At 53.7% G+C, this 15858-nt stretch overlaps 6 protein-coding genes across 6 annotated transcripts; 4 read left to right on the forward strand and 2 right to left on the reverse strand.

Moving 5' to 3' along the window:
- Positions 1-961: 961 nt before the first annotated feature.
- Positions 962-2252, forward strand: HER10_EVM0010897 (cation diffusion facilitator; the record flags this gene model as incomplete). Its single annotated transcript, XM_035480342.1, has 2 exons — positions 962-1057; positions 1149-2252. 2 exons carry the CDS (start codon positions 962-964, stop codon positions 2250-2252), a joined length of 1200 nt encoding a protein of 399 aa, XP_035333302.1.
- Positions 2253-2674: 422 nt separating this feature from the next.
- On the reverse strand, positions 2675-5555 carry HER10_EVM0007522 (dynamin family protein; the record flags this gene model as incomplete). The annotated part of the gene is made up of 3 exons (XM_035477076.1): positions 2675-3120; positions 3171-5195; positions 5258-5555. The coding sequence occupies 3 exons, from the start codon at positions 5553-5555 to the stop codon at positions 2675-2677; spliced, it is 2769 nt and encodes a 922-aa protein (XP_035332886.1).
- A 546-nt stretch (positions 5556-6101) lies between these two features.
- On the forward strand, positions 6102-8807 carry HER10_EVM0007540 (uncharacterized protein). Its single transcript, XM_035477093.1, has 4 exons — positions 6102-6801; positions 6853-6948; positions 7010-7754; positions 7809-8807. The coding sequence occupies exons 1-4, from the start codon at positions 6787-6789 to the stop codon at positions 8357-8359; spliced, it is 1407 nt and encodes a 468-aa protein (XP_035332888.1). The 5' UTR covers positions 6102-6786; the 3' UTR covers positions 8360-8807.
- An 851-nt stretch (positions 8808-9658) lies between these two features.
- HER10_EVM0010073 (uncharacterized protein) lies at positions 9659-10261 on the forward strand (the record flags this gene model as incomplete). Its single annotated transcript, XM_035479543.1, has 1 exon — positions 9659-10261. One exon carries the CDS (start codon positions 9659-9661, stop codon positions 10259-10261), a length of 603 nt encoding a protein of 200 aa, XP_035333195.1.
- Positions 10262-11099: 838 nt separating this feature from the next.
- HER10_EVM0010154 (lysosomal cystine transporter) lies at positions 11100-12011 on the forward strand (the record flags this gene model as incomplete). The annotated part of the gene is made up of 2 exons (XM_035479623.1): positions 11100-11253; positions 11329-12011. 2 exons carry the CDS (start codon positions 11100-11102, stop codon positions 12009-12011), a joined length of 837 nt encoding a protein of 278 aa, XP_035333206.1.
- HER10_EVM0002036 (uncharacterized protein) lies at positions 11232-15646 on the reverse strand. Its single transcript, XM_035471765.1, has 3 exons — positions 14880-15646; positions 13552-14742; positions 11232-13474 (listed from the first exon to the last, which is right to left on the reverse strand). Exons 1-3 carry the CDS (start codon positions 15066-15068, stop codon positions 12740-12742), a joined length of 2115 nt encoding a protein of 704 aa, XP_035332232.1. The 5' UTR covers positions 15069-15646; the 3' UTR covers positions 11232-12739.
- Positions 15647-15858: the final 212 nt, after the last annotated feature.

Below are 15858 nucleotides of genomic sequence, written 5' to 3' on the forward strand. Positions count from 1 at the left end.
CTGCATTGTGACGTGGGTCGCAAAGTCAATGCCGCTACCGCTGCGGACTCGGGACTTAGCAATACCAGGCGATTCGGCGAAACGGTGCCTATAAAGGTAGGTACTTAGGCGCAAATGTAATTACCATGCGGATAGAAGTAGCAGGAGGCTAAGTGGCTTAAGGTAGGTACCGGAGTAAAGAGGAAAGTGGGCGGTCGCGTTCCCCTGACATGTGCCTTTCCTTTAAGCCAGTTATCTGAATAGGAGCATATTCTCCCCTGAACAGATGCATTTAAGCCATCTCAGTTTGTGGGGGAAGGTGGTGGAGTGAACCTGGAAACAGATCTCTGTCGTCCCTTCTTTAGCTGGCCCTTTTTTACCCTTTTACAGGGCTAGCAGTGACACCAATTGGAATTCTAACCTTCCCGACCTGGCGATTCATTCTGTTGATGATTGCACATCACGCACGTCTCGTCCCATCTCTTCCTAGTGTATCTTTTGCCTCGCCTACCCATTTCTGCGACCTCTAGCCCCCCCCCGGAGCAACGCACAATGCATGCCGACGACTGTCGGACACCACTGCAATTGACCCTGTCGCTGTCGCTGTCGGTCCTTGTCCCTTCTTCTCGGCGAGGGACGTCGCTGGGAAGAAAATAGTTCCATGGCTTCCAGCCCTGCAGCAGGCCAATCCTCCGCCCTTCTGCGACCTGCCACCCCACCGATCCCCCAAAGCGGTAACGGCAGAAGTGATAACGCCTCGTCAACCCATGTCGCCTATGGTCCTCCGCAACTCGCCTTTCCATCTATAAACATCAACGACGAAGCCTCCGAAGTAGACGAGGAAGTGGATGAGGACGGTCTTCACCCTAGCATCTCCTGCTCCCCCGGCGTAGCATCGACGCCCATAGGCAGCCCTGGACTTCTCGCGCCCGCCAACCTGAAACCTGGGTTGCTTCGTCCAGACTTCCCAACACCAACAGACATGGCCGAAGACGACCCTCCCTCTGCTGGGGGCTCGATCGTCCCGAGCCCCTTCAACTTTCAGACGCAGGTCATCTCGACCTCGCCTGTCAAGTCGGTATGTTCAGATACACATCATCGCAATCATGCTGCACGCCCCTTCCACCTCCTCAACGAGCCAATTGATCGCTAACATTGGCGCCTCGCAGAACATTGGCCAGCGTCGCGGCCATCGATACAAGCACAGTTCCATTTCTACCCAACATCAAATCTTTCAGGAGCCTCCCCAGCGACCGCCGCCTGTTTTACCAGCCTCCCTCCCTGTGCCCACCGTTCGAGAAGCATGGAAGAGTATGTCAAAGGACCAGCGCGTCCGGCTCTACTGGAGCTTGTGCCACTTGGCAGTCGCGACTTGGCTCTTTTTCATTTCCGAGGGCTCCGTTGCCATGATGGCACTTTCCCACCTAGTCTTCTTCGACGCCGGCAGCGCGGCGGTATGCGTAGCTGTCGATGTTCTAGGCAACTTCGAGGTTTGGCGTCGTAGCAGTATCCGTCATCCCTTCGGTCTCGAGAGAGCCGAGGTTCTCGCCGGCTTCGCCATGTCCATATTCCTACTCTTTGGCGGCTTCGATCTTGTGTCGCACAACCTCAAGCACTGGCTAGAGACCAAAGGTGGACACGAGCCGCACCACGAACATGCTCACGAGCGTGTCTCGGCTGGAGAAGTGGACTGGGCTGCGTTCGCGGCCATCACAAGCACTGTCATTTCAGCGTACGGTCTGAAGAACCACGCACGTATTGCTAGAATCATGCGTGTGTCGTGGCTTGCCAAGCTACCTACCCACTTCTCTAACATCTTCCACTTTTTGACGGTCTTCTTCTCGAGTCTACTGCTCTTGTTGCCCCTTCTGTCCATCAAGAGCTATATTTGGGTCGACCGTACGCTCTGCGCCGCCATTGCCGCCTCTATGTTCCTGTTTGGCGCCAAGTTGGCCATGGCTCAGGCTATGATGTTGCTCATGTCATACGGCGGCATGGGTGGCAACGAAGGTGTGTCTTCAGTAGTACGGGAGATTGAGGCAGAACCAGGTGTGGCTCGCATCGAGGACGCGCAATTTTGGCAGGTGCACTACGGATTATGTATGGCCAATCTCAAGATCTGTGTCGCCAAAGGTTGTGACGAGGGAGCCATCAGCAAGCTACGCAGCCGCATATCTACTCTGATCCAGAATCGGCTCGGGGAAGGATACGGACGCGGTACAAGCTTACGGTGGGAGGTGACTTTGCAGACTAGTGTTGAAGCGACCCTTTGATCAAGCGAGGATAGATAGCGATTTGTCTAGTCAGGCCGATGAGCAGACAAAGTTGTTGTACGATTAAGAAATGCGAAACCAAAAGTCTCGTAAAGGATTGTCTTGTTTACTTGATATTAGCACCAAAATGCTGATGATGAACATATGAAGAGCGAGAAAAGTCTATTCTTTCAGGAGACCGGAGTCGAGGAGGGTATCCTTCATGTTATATACCACTTTACACAAAATACCGTAGAGAAGAAACTTGCAAGCAGACTAAGGCCTGCCCTACACCGCTGAGGCGACGAGGAAAGGCGAGGCCGACAGTACACCATTGATCTTTCAGACACCCAAACTCCTTTTGCACCCAGGTCATAATGCGTTACAGGTTCAATATAAGAAGGGCCGGTTGAGAAAGTCGCTAGACGATAGCTTCCTCCCAATCAAAACAGCCCCCAGCGTCCACGCTGCTTGTCGTCCTTGTTGGGCCTGTTATTGCTCCCCTTCATCCGCTCTCTCTCGCGGCCCTCGAGCTGCCTCAGACTCTCCATCTTCTCAAGGACTAACTCGAGTAGATCCTTGCGGCGGATGACTTCCAGGTGCCTCTTGATCTTGGGGTCTTCCTTGGCGAACCTCTCGATATCTTCTTCCGAGAGGTGCCTTCCGAGCCGGAGGTCTAGTTCTCTGGGGAAATTGTAGTAGAATTCCGATAGGAGTTCCACATTGAGGAACAAAACAGCCGTAGACGCGAGCTTGGTGGCTGCCGCATCAAGGAAAACCTCTGGGCAGTAGTACTTGTTCTTGAGGCTGGTGCATTGCTTCGACTTGACAGCCATCAGACGCATCTTGATGATATCGGCGCGATCCCTGAGGAAAACAGCCTCACGTCCTAGAATCTATTAGTGACCAGCAACACATGGGCAGCCAGACCGGACTTACCTCTTTTGAGCAGCGACGCGCTGAAGCCTCCGGCACCGCTGCGGCTTTCCCCTTCGACGACAACATCTCCCTTGCGTGCTCGATCGACAAAGTTCATCACTTCTCTCAGCTTTCGTCGACCGCCTACAACATCTTCAATGCTCTTCAGCGCGCCCTCGCAGTCCTGAAGCTCCTTCTTCAGAACAACGGCCGAATGATCCCGGCCCTGGATCCATTCTCTCTCGTCAATATCAATCTCGAACTTGTAAGGCTTGATGCAGTTCTCAACTTGATCGCTCGTGCTGTAAAACCGCTCGTTCAGAATTGTGGACGCGGCTTCGTTAATGGCCTCTCGTGCAAAAGGATGGCTGCTGAAAGTGGAGTGCTTGATGAGACTGTCAATGTGAGCCTGAATAGCAGACGCAACAACGGTTGTGGCCAATCTTCCAACACCAAGTTTTGTCAATGAAGAAGTCGACGCGTCGAGCTGGCGATGCCAGTACAAAGAGTTGGGGTCAGCTTTGGGGAGATCAGCCAAGCTGTCCAGCTCTGGCATCGCAGGGGACAAGTCCTGGATAGGCTTGTTCCAGTACCGGGCGGCCAGAAGGTCAAGAACCTTCTGGTCCAGCTCCTGCTTCAGCAACTGGTGCATTTGCGGGCGTCCAAACTCCTCGGTAAATTGCTTAAAGGAGTGTTTGAAGCCATCTAGACTTTCTGCCAAGTATGATTCGGCAGATAGCGGGCGGTCATTGTATTGCACCTTGAACTCATAGGTTGCTTCTTCAAGCTCCTGTCTGATGGCGTCGCTAGTAGTGGCCAGGCTGGCAGACATCGTTTGTTCGAGGACGGTCATGAGCTTTTTACGTAGGTTAATCGTCCCAACGTTGACACCAGCACCCTCGCCAAACTCCAGCGGGTGGGCGGAGAAGAAAGTGTTCTCGTTCTTTGCGATGGCCGACATCACGCTACCCGATCTCTTGAAGAGACCAGTTGTTTGAGGAACTTTGGAGACAACACCCACGTAGCCAAGCCTCAGGGGATACTGCTTGTCGCTCAGGATGGCGGCACCGCGAGGAGCGTCGACCAAATCCATCTTGGTAACCACGCCGATAGTCCTCTCGCCTCTGGGATCCACACGGCGGCTTGCACGCAGTGCGGTCGAGTTTGCGAGGTCCACATCTGCGGCGGAGATGGCCAGAATGACGTTAGGAGGCTGGATGTACTTGTCGCATAGCTCTGATATCTTCTGCTTTAATTCCAGAGGCTGACCTTGGCCAACCACCTGGATGTATCCGGGTAGATCGATCAGAGACAGATCCGGTACATTTGGCGAGTAAATGGTAAGATGAATGGGATCATCCGATACGCACTGAGTATCCGGAACGGCTAGGTTAAGCTCAGTCAAGGTCCTTTGGATCGAGGAAAAGTCGGTGATGCGTCGCAGACCCAGGTCGGGGAATTCGCCATATTCTGCGTCCGACTCAGGCGTATTGACGAGGGTCAGCTCTATGGGTCGGCGAGTAACCATATTGCTTCCCTTGGGCAGGAATTCGTGACCAACGAGGGCTTCTAAGACGGAGCTCTTTCCTGAGGACTGCGAACCGATGACAACAATTGAGGGGAGCGTCAGAGTGCTTGATTGTCCAACTTGCTGGAGCATGCTCCGAATCTCGATCATCTTCTTGGTGAGGATCATCATCTGGTCGTCATTGGCCACCTCATCGGGTTCTCGCGGGTCGTCTTCTGAAGATTGATCGTAGCCGTACGCAGCAGCCGAGCCTCCTGCAACAACAGCCGCCCCGGCTCTGCTCTGCTTGGGTTGCTCCCCTCCAGGTCCTCCTGAGCCGCCGCCACCAGTGCCAATGTCTTCATGGATACGCAACACCTTTTGAAGCCATTCGGGGGTTTCGATTTGTTCCTTTGTGTTTTCCCAACCGCGCATCGTTTGATCCATAATTCCTTTGGCACCTCCAAAGAGACTAGACGTCGTTTCCGAAATACCATCTGCTGTTTTGCTGACCATATCCCAGGCGTTGGTGGTGAGCTCTATTAGTGACTTGGTCAGCAGGGGCAACTTGTCTTGACGCGAAGAGAAACCCAGTACGTACGGTTAGCTTGATACTGAATCCAGGCGAGTGTTCCAACAGCTAGGCCACCGAACATGGCGGGGATTCTAGCAAACTTGATAACCAACTTCGGTAGGAAGCGGGCAAAAGACGCATTCCGCACGACGACGGCATTGTGGAAGGCATTGCCAGGAAACCACATGCGCCGTTGCGTAGCACGCACAGCAGCATCTGCTCGCTGAAGCCCGCCTGCGGGAAACCGGTGAAAGTGTCGAACGGCCTGGACTGGAGCGCGTCGCGTCAATGGCGAAAGCCCTGCGGCCAGGAGACGTCCGCTCATGCTGCCGGCGAAGCACGGGACGCGTGTAGTTTGAGACGGTGGTGTGTTCTTCGCATGCGAGACGGAAATTCGAGTGGGAAAGCCAGAGGTTCGAGTGTCCGAGATGGAGGAGCGGTGTGGTTGTGGTGGTGATAGTTGGTGTGGGTTTCGCCAAAGCTTCCGGCCTGACAAGAGACTTGAATATCAGAAATCCGTTGACATGCTACGAATCGGGGACGAATGAGGAGCGGCGTGAATGGAAATCAAGCGGGTTCTCGCGGGTTGCATGAAGAGCCCATTTCACTAAGGCACCTACCTAGTGGGGACGGCCTGGCATTGACGTACCGTCCATCTTCCCCAAAAGAGCACCTAGGCACCTCCCTGCTGGCTCCTTACCAGTAGTACCTGACTGTGTACCTAAGGTAGGTACCTAGGAACCATCACAACCACACATTACCTACTTTAAGCCGCAGCATGGCTTTCTCTTATCGCTCATCGCATAAAGCCTTATCGCCATGGTCATACCTAAATGCCCGGATAAGGCACCTAGGTAGGTAGAAGACACAGCTCCAATGTGTCTCCGATGGCGCTGGATCTCCAGTTGCACCTGGGTGGGCAAGAAATTATTTGAAAATACCTTAGCCATCCATGTTCAAGCAGCTGACCAGCTTTGCCCATACCGCCCCTGATCAAATGACTCACTGTTCTCCGTACATCTTGCCTCATTCATCCCCATCTGAACCCTGAGAATTCACCAAGGCGCTCGGAAAAGCAACCGGAGTCCCAAACGAAGGCGCAATCGCTGGGAGTCATTCATTTAGATTAACAGCAATACCCACCACTGTATACAACGCCCAGCTCTTGCCTTGTGTTTTCAACCGGCACGGGCCTCAGCTCAACTTCCCCCACCCACCCACGTACCTGACTTATTCGGTACTCCGTGCTCTGGCATTCAGCTGGTAGCTACCTCATCCCTATCAACTTGCGCCACCGCCCTGGGGTTTCTGATCGCGCCATAGCTCATCAAACGAATAAATCTGGCCAGACACTTCCTCCGACGTCTCCTATCCGTGAATTCGTATTTGACGTCTGGTCACATCCTCTAGGTTCCTGTTGCTGTTGTTAAAGAACAGTCAAGGCCCCATCGAAGACAAAGTCACATTGCTCACGCGACAGCTGCTACTATTTCTTCCCCCGACGCCTTGCTCATCTTCTCGGCTCCGTCTGAGTTGTCCGACACAACTCGCCCAACATGTGCCGCTTCCTGGTAAGTTCGGTGTCATTGAGCGCCGACAGGACACCCGCTGACTGATTCTAGGTGTATCGGGGAAGCGACGAGATTCTTCTCTCCAAACTCATTCTTGACCCTACGCATTCCATCCTGAAGCAATCGTTTGACTCCAGGCTCAGACTGGTACGTCACTCTGGCGCATAGAGTCTAGGTACCGTACTAATATCTGGCGGCGGCCAAACAGGATACGCGAAGAGGCCAGAACAACGCAGATGGCTTCGGAATCGGTTTCTACACAGATCCCAAGCTTGGTCACGCGCCTTGCCTCTTTACCTCGACAATCCCTGCCTGGAATTGCACCAATCTTCAACGCATCGCCTCCAAGACCGCTTCCCAACTCATCTTCGCTCATGTACGAGCAACGACGGAGGGATCCCTCAGTGAGGATAACTGCCACCCATTCTGCCACGGTAGCTTGATGTGGATGCACAACGGTGGTCTTGGGGGTTGGAAGTATATCAAGAGAAGGCTGGGTTCGAGATTGGCCGACAAGTGGTACCTTGGGATCCAAGGCGGTACAGACAGTGAATGGGCGTTTGCGCTGTTCCTCGATACTCTCGAAAGGATGGGCATCGACCCGGATTCACAGCCCGCCCACGGTTTCGGGCCTACGGTATTAAGGAAGGCTATGCTAAAGACCATCGCCACAATCAACGAATTGATCGATGACATCCCGGAGAGCACGATCCAGTCGGAAAACATCGACACTCGAAGCTTGCTCAACTTTGCTGTCACAGACGGCAAAAGCGTTATTTGCACTCGATACATCAGCAGCGCGACAGACGAAGCCGCGAGTCTCTACTACTCTTCAGGCACTGAATGGGGCACGAGGACATCGGCAGCAACCGACCGCGACTACCAAATGGAACGCCAAGATAAAGGCGCAGATATCGTACTTGTCGCAAGTGAGCCGCTGACGTTTGAGAGAGGTACGTGTTGAGAGTTTTGTGATGCGGTGTTTGGGCTATTGCTAATTGGAACAGAGAATTGGGTCAACGTTCCCACAAACTCGATCCTGACAATTCACAACCAGACTGTCATGGTTCATCCGATTATTGACAAATACTACGATCGAAGCCCGTACCACGCCAGATCAAGCGCTTTTGTTCAGACGAAGGGGCTCATGGCGAACGAGAAGATTTCGGCACTACTCAGCCCGGCAGCGACGTCGTTGCCAGCTCCTGATGCAGCAAAAAAGAGTCTTGGGCCGACTATTCCTTTCAGCGTTTCTCGCGGCCACACCCCCGAGCCTACCAATGTTGGCAAATCCCGGCCACATAGCCAACTTCACGAGGTATCAACACCGGCAGACTCCAGGTCTATCATGACCTTCTCAAGCGCGCAAACCAGCACATCAAAGCCTCCGGTTCAGGGAAACATCAAGGTGAAACGGGCGGCGCTAGAGCAGGCTGCTCCCAGTACCGATGGCGATACAGACTCGCTGCTACCCGTGGAGGACCAGGCGCAGAGTAGGACAGAATTTGGTCATCCTAATAAGTTGTCGAGATTCTTCCCCGAGTTGACCATGACCTAGCCAGAGGGAGTCATGTGTGCCTTGAGGAAAGGACATCAATCAAACCATTCAACCAAATACTCGCCTCGACACAGCCCAGCCACCGTGACATGTGAACGGATCCGGCTGGCCGGCAAAGCAACCACAAAAACAAGCCAACTCATCAACTAGAGAAGAGACGACGCAAAAGCTCAGCTCCCCACAAGGGGGGCTTACGAAGATTCCTGGACACTCTTATCAGCATCGGGTATTGCGATACAAGGATTTATCACGAGACTCGAACTCGTGCCTAATGGGAGCTGAACGTGTTAGCTCACGACTCCCAGGAAGAGCTACAACGCGTGCCTTGTAACCGTGTTCACTGTATTAGTACTGCTTATGATTGCAAATGGGTAGGGTGTATTGGAGTTTTTTTCTGCATTTATCACCTAGGTCGCTATCTAGAAGGAAGAAATCTATTAAGCAACCAAAATATCTATAGCTCCGGACTTTGACAGGCTGTGAAATCATACCACCTCATGTTGCTCGCTTTTCGACTGAACAGCTACAAAGTATTCAGCCTTCTGGGGCTTGCAGCTCAGGTTGCCGAACGTGAGGTCCGATTTAACGCACCATGCATTTCGCCTATCAATTTGCTAGGGATCGAACGGGGCACGAGTAGTTTCGCTCCACACGGATTGGACTACCCCAGAGACTCGGACACTTGGACTAGTCCCTAAATCGCAGCCAAGCACGCAATCTCGTGGGTCATCGATGTTGGATGAATACTATGCCTATATGGCTCGAGCAGCTACGCCAAGTGTCATTTGGTAATACAGATGGATACACTATGTAAAGATCTTGCGCTCTTTGAATCTCGGAACATCATGCTCGGAGTGACAATGCTGATGCTTCAGTTTGGAGACTCCATATATGCAGGCAGAGAGCTTCATGCTCTGAATTGGAATGGTAGTGTCTATTGGCGGACGGATGTGCTGTCGGGCGACTTTGTGTCGGAATTGACCCTATCCGCTGGGCTAGATCATTAAGACAGCAATCGAATATCAAGTGCCTGCAAATGGAAGATCAGTGCTTGACGAAACGGCCGTCTCTTATCTCCCCTGATGAAATCGCCAATAGAGATGTTACTTAGGTAGCTTCCATGGCTGCGGGAATAAGCCGCTAGGGATCTTATCCTGAAATTGATAAAGCCACCACCACTCTCCCTCCGCCCTGCACAAGTGACTTGAACTACATGTTCTGATATGACCACCTCATCTCTGTTCGCTTGCATAGCTCAGAGGAGCAATTTCTAATCAAACCGTATTGAGACACTCAAAAATGGCCTCGCCGAGATGCTTCTTCCTAGACCTACCTTGCGAAATTCGTCTCGACATCTACGCCCTTCTCCTTCTCATCCACCCTCCCCTAGATAGAGTCGGCCCGTCTTCGCCACAAGCACGGCTCCATCCCGCAATTCTTTCCACAAACCGGCAAATCCATAGAGAGGGGACGCCCATTCTCTACGGCAGCAATGTATTCCTCGCGCACACCAAACTTCTCGCCTCCTTTCCGCGTCTACGGCCGTGGTACTCGCCCGTCCGGGAGCGCTCCGTGCTCCCGCGCATCCGCCGCTTCCACATCCGGCTGCGGCTAGACTGCGACCTGGCATTTGATGCCGCGGCCGCGACGGCAGCCTTCAACGGCGTGGATGAGCTCATCATCGAGGTGTGGCAGGCCGCCTTCCAGAGTGCGGACCATGGTGCGCTGCGGGTGTTTGAGGGGGTTCGGGCCGTCAAGACTGTCAGGGTCTATGGGAGCATCACAGGGTTTGAGGACTATGTGGGCTGGCTCGAGGGTGTGATGCGCCGCGGCGGTGAACTCGAGGGCAGCAAAGACCTTAGTCTTGTCGGGACGAGGCCATCTCAAAGTCAAATCCCGTGAGTTTCATTGCATGCTTTTGGGGGCTTGTAGTATCTCAGCTGCCAATGCTAGGAGTTCAGATTTCTCGACACTCCTGTCCAGTCCAAGGCATTGTGCAACCAACAGACTCCCATGTATCAGGAAGCTTCGGTCGCACGAGATTGAGTCTTTCCATAGGACCTGGAGTTGCCGGCTCATACAGCATCTATACGGTTCGAGCTTTCCTAACCAGCACGCAGCAAACATCCCCCGGACCTCATTACTGTGGCGGTCGGGCAGACGTCAATGGCGACATCTCACCCCGCGGTGACAACACTGGACTCCGCTCCGCGCTCGCACCTGCTCCTCCACGGGTGACGGGTCCCCTGACATCCAGCAGTAGTGGATCACAGGGACGATGATTAGAATGGATGAGGGCTCTTGGCTCCGCCTATCATAGCAACCTTGTTACCGGCCTCCTGGTCACTTGGGCCGCACCCCGCCGCCCAGAGTGATTTCCGTTGGGCCCTTTTTACGGTGCTGGTGGGGCCGCTGACCTCGGGATCGCTGGCCTGTCGGTACCTGCGCCGAAATAGCGCAGCAAAGACGCTAACCCCCATACGGTCGGTCTCATGTCGCAATCCTGTGCACCAGGCGAACAGCTCATTTGCAACTTTCTTGCGACCTTCCCCTCCAGTCGCAGCGCACAAAACTCCCTCCTACAGCATACGAACCCAACGACTGGAGGTTTGCTGACTGCATACCTCGACGAAAGGTGCCGGTGAGAAGGGAACGAAAGAAAGCTCAAAGAACAGGGTTCGGGCATCTCACTAAGTTCAGCAAATTCCGCTCAACCTCGCTTTCGATAGCTATAGTCAAAATGGCGTTCGAGTTTCTCCCCTTCCTATCCGCTGTCTTTGGCTGGATTTACTTTCTCTGCTGGTCCGGCTCCTTCTACCCGCAGCCTCTCCTCAACTTCCACAGGAAAACCACGGCCGGTACAACGGTCGACTTTCCCTTGATCAACTGCCTAGGTAAGAAGAACCCAGAACACCACGTAGGACACAGGAGACACTCTTCAAGTGCAGCGTTGACACTCCGACTCGCAGGCTTCCTCGCCTACTTTGTCTCCAACGCCGCCTTCTACTACTCCCCCGTCGTCCGTGCCCAGTACGCCGCGCGCAACCACGGCCTCACCCCGACAGTCGCCTTCAACGACATCACCTTCGCCGCCCACGCCCTACTCCTCTCCTGCATAACCACCTCGCAGTACGTGCCCAAGCTCTGGGGCTTCACCCCCGCGCCGGGCACGAACCCTAGCCGCTTCATCTCGGGCATCGCCTCGGGCTGCATCGTGGGCGTCGCCGTTGTCGGCCTCATCGTCGCGTCCGCCCCGGGTGACGGCGACCCCGTCACGAGCTGGTGCGCCCTTGACGTTGTCTACGCCGTGTCCTACGTCAAGCTCGTCATCACCCTCATCAAGTACACCCCACAGGTCATTACAAACTACCGCAACAAGTCCACAAAGGGCTGGTCCATCTGGCAGATCCTGCTCGACTTCTCCGGCGGCCTCCTCTCTGTTGCGCAGCAGGCAATCGACTCCTACCTGCAACGCGACTGGTCCGGCATCACCGGTAACCCTGTCAAGTTCGCGCTGGGCAACGTTTCCATGGTGTACGACTTGGTCTTCATGACCCAGCACTACGTCCTGTATCGCGGCTCTGACGGCAAGGCTGACGAGAGAGATTCGCTCCTCCGTGCGGACGATGAGGAGCATCAAAGACTAGACTAGAGTAGAGGAGACTCGTCACATATGGACACATATGGCTTGGAATATACTTGAAATTTTATCCAGTACACTAGGAAAAAAACGGAAGCCTTGTAGGTCATCTAGCTCAATGCTTTGCTGGCTTTGCTCAGACGCTCAAGCTTGGCAGGTTGGCATTCTGACCACTTCTCAAGACATCTCAGTGTGAACAGAGGCCGTCTGAAGAACTTCTAGATAGTCTAAGCTGGAACTCTAGCAGATCTAAGAATTCTACCACTACGGTCTGTACCTTACACATTGTATCCATGACATGCGACCCTCTCAGAGTCGAGACGCAACGACACCAACTCACGTTACAGCAACACCAAGGAGAAACTTCTTTCAGAAGGAAAAAAAAAAAGGCTTCTACAAGACACAAAATGAACAAAACTGAAAAAAGTATAAAATTGAGGAATTGCAACGAATCCCTTTGTATGCCTGCCCTTGAACGCCGTCGAGGGGATATGCAAATCTCTCAACCTTCATCTCTCTGCCGTGATCGAAGAGAAGCATCCCTCTCACATAGCTTCTTCTTGAATGACTCGCTTTGAGAAAAAGGGTGTCGTCATCGCTGTCTTTGATTCATTCTTCTAGAACTTTTGTATTCCCCAGCCGTATATGCGATTTCTTCCCATTTGTGACTCTGGGTTCTTTGTTTCTCATCCAGACAAGCATCGAGGCTCTCTCTGGCTATTCCAATCCGTTCCAAGTGCTCATGAAGAGGTGTTTCCGTTCGTCTGCATGAAGGCAGGAAGCTTCTTCCAACTCTCCTGGCTAGGGACCTTGACCTTTCCAAAGTCTTCATCAATGTCCAAGATGATTTTGAGGGCGTTGCGGCTGCGGGCAAAGGGGCTAGTGTCGAGCTTTTCCTTCAGGGTAGAGATGGCATCGCCAACACCGGTGTGGACCTTTGAGCTCTCAGGCTTGCCAGGATAGGGGATGACGTTCTGCAGAACCTCGTAAGCGGCGAGAGTGAAACCGAACTGCGGGGAAGAACGGAAGATTCTGGCAGGGCCGCCCTTGAAGAAGGCGCGGAAGCCCTCCTCCTTCCAGATAGTCTTGGCAGCATGACGGAGACCAGTGTAGGTGGCCTCGCCCTTGCGAGCCTCGACCTGAAGACGAGTCTTGATGACGTCGCAGGGGGTGGTGAGGTAGGCAGCGGGCATACCAGCAATGGCACCAGCGGTAAGCAGCTGAACAACTCCCAGCTTCTTAGTCGGAGACTCGCCAAAGAGATCCTTCTTCAAGTGGCTGTAAGTAGGGAAGTAGATGGCCGAGAAGGGAACATCACGCAACAAGCACGCGGAGGCACCCTTGTAGAGACCAACGAGACCCAAGTTGCGCACAATCCACATAGCCGACCTCTTGGGGGCACCCTCGACAGTCTTGGCGACCTCGCCCTGGACCTGGAGACGAATCTTGACAATCTCGAGGGGGTTTGTGAAGACCTTTGAAAAACAATGTTAGCTTCTGTCACTTGCTTCCAGGTTACACTATACTGTAGTGAAGGAGAAAGTGAACTTACAACTTGGCATGCACCAGCAGTACCACCAGCAAGAATTTCATGGCCAGTCCAGATCTTGCCCTCCTTGTTGGTAAAGTATGTACGCACAAGGTCGTTCACCGTCAGCTTAATGGCCTTCTCTGGCGCAACACCAATGAGCTGGGGCACAACACCCGAGTAGAGGCCTCGGGGTCCCTCGTTCCTCCACACCTTCTGGAAGCAATCGATCGAGTTCTTATACAATCTTTCTCCCGGTCTGGCGCTTCTTTGGTTCTGGAGACGGGTCTTGACAAGGTCAATGGGGTAGACCATGAACGCTCCGAAGGCACCTGCCAAACTACCAAGACCAAAGTTGTATGCGGATTCGAGGATCGATGCGAGAACGGCCTTGGAAGCTCCGGCGCTCTTGGCAAGAACTTGCGAAGCAGCATCGTCGGCCTCGTAGGCAGCGTTTCTCCACGATGGGTCGAGGACCTTGGCAAAGTCGCCGAGGCCAAGGCGACCAGAGGGCTCGTCAAGGCTGGCGAAGTGGAAGAGAATGTCGGCTTCCATGGGGGTGAAGAGGGAAAAGCGAGTGATCTTGGCAGCTTGGTTGAGGAATTCCGTTCTTGTGATCTTGCCGTCAGAACTCTTGGCGCAAGCACGGCGCACAATGAGCTCAACCAGATCAATCTCCTTAATCATGTTCTGGAAGGCGCGAACGTTGGCGTAGGAAACCTTGCTTCCAAGCGAGATGTTGCAAAGAGTCGACAGGTTCTCGAGAAGGTGGTCAGAGAGCTTGTGCTTGGAAGTCTCGCGAATGATGCGCTCAAAGTCCTCGGGGTCAATGAATCCATCACCATCCTTATCGAACAGCTGGAAAGCCTGGCGGATGCGCTCGCCCTGCAGACCACGCAGCATCTGGGAGAATTGAGGGTAGTCCATGTGGTGGCGCTTCTTCTTGCTGCCAATATACAACTTGGCCCATTCGCACTCCCAGTCAAAAGGAATGCTGTCGGGGCCCTTGTTGAGCTCATAGAGCTTTCTGAAGTCCTCGTACTTGACATTGCCGGTTCTATCGACGTCGAAGAGGCGGAAGGCGATCTCGTACTCGGCGTCGGGCTTGATCAGGAGGTTCTCAAAGGCGGCCCACTCGGAGAGGGTAATCTTGCCGGAACCCTTACGGTCGGCGATGCCGAACAGAATTCCGTACTGTTCGCGCTTGATTTTGTGCTGTGGCATTGAATTTAGAGTCAGTAAAATGGATCGAGTGGTCGGTTCATCGGAGGGATATCGGAGCTGGGTTGTGCTCCCGCAGCAGCGACAAATTGGAAGAGCAGAATGAGGTGAGAGTGGAAAACCGGACTTACGAAGTCTTCATCCTCGGGCGCAACGGCCTTGGTGAACTCATCGGGGCCCATGTAGAGCTCTCCTGACACCTCATCCTTGACAGCATTGGCAACGAATCTCGCCTTTGTCTGCGCAGACAGCTGGACGGGCTCCTCGGCGCCAAGGAGGCTCTCCTTGACAGCCTCCTTAACGGCAGCTGCTTTGCTCATCTTGGGCGGCTTCTGCAATTGAGCTTGTGTGGAGGGTGAAAGGTTTGTTGGAGTGCAAGCGCACAGGAGAAATGGTTCGAGAGCTGTCGCTTCCTGGGCCCTGTGTAGGAGAAGAGGAGAAGGTACGCTCGGTGAGGTGAGGTGACTGTGGCCCTCGAGTGGGTTGTGGGTTGAGTGGACCTGGATGCTCTTGCCGCTTGCGCGACGGAGTCTGGTGGCAGGTGCGGACGCGATGAGATTGGCCTTTAGCCGACGTGGGCCTAGCTGGAGATGGGGAAGGAGCCGTTTGGCACTTGGTGCTTTCCTCTCCAGTATTGGTCCTTGCTGGTCCTACGGTATTATGCCCTGAATATTACAAGGGGGACAGATGGGAGTGGGCAGAGCAGACAAGGAGCAGAAGAAGGGGGAAGGAGCAAAGGGTAAAAGGCCAGGCCGGCAGAAGGGGGTATAATCTGGGGAAGTTCGTCACACACACGAAGCAGGAAAAGGCTTTCTTGCTGCAGCCGGGAACTAGTGACAATAGGCACTTTTTCTTTTTTGGGTGTTGCACGCGGCAAGAGGTAGCATGCAGGAAACTTGGAATGGTTTGTAGGTCTTAGGTTGGGAGAGATGGAACTTGACTTTGGGCCCTATGTACGGATACGGATACCTTGAACAACCTGGGTAGAGGCACCATGGGTTCCTCATGACGAAGTCAGATGGATCGCATCAGGTCAGAGACATACTGCAGAAGACAAGAGGTATCATAGACAAGGCCAGGAACAGCGGGAGAACCTGAGTCAATTCCAAG

The sequence above is a fragment of the Colletotrichum scovillei genome (genome assembly GCF_011075155.1).
Source record: "Colletotrichum scovillei strain TJNH1 chromosome Unknown Contig00006, whole genome shotgun sequence".
In the NCBI taxonomy this organism is placed as follows: Eukaryota; Fungi; Ascomycota; class Sordariomycetes; order Glomerellales; family Glomerellaceae; genus Colletotrichum; species Colletotrichum scovillei.

Excerpts from the sequence above, each read along its gene's own strand:
- HER10_EVM0002036 (XM_035471765.1), bottom strand. The coding sequence starts at position 15,068 with ATGAGCAAAGCAGCTGCCGTTAAGGAGGCTGTCAAGGAGAGCCTCCTT. Across the intron at positions 14,743-14,879 it reads CGCCCGAGGATGAAGACTTC|CACAAAATCAAGCGCGAACA; the intron begins GTAAGTCCGGTT and ends TCAATGCCACAG. Across the intron at positions 13,475-13,551 it reads CTGCTGGTGCATGCCAAGTT|GTCTTCACAAACCCCCTCGA; the intron begins GTAAGTTCACTT and ends TGTTTTTCAAAG.
- HER10_EVM0007540 (XM_035477093.1), top strand. Across the intron at positions 6,949-7,009 it reads TTGACTCCAGGCTCAGACTG|GATACGCGAAGAGGCCAGAA; the intron begins GTACGTCACTCT and ends GCGGCCAAACAG. Across the intron at positions 7,755-7,808 it reads GCCGCTGACGTTTGAGAGAG|AGAATTGGGTCAACGTTCCC; the intron begins GTACGTGTTGAG and ends TAATTGGAACAG.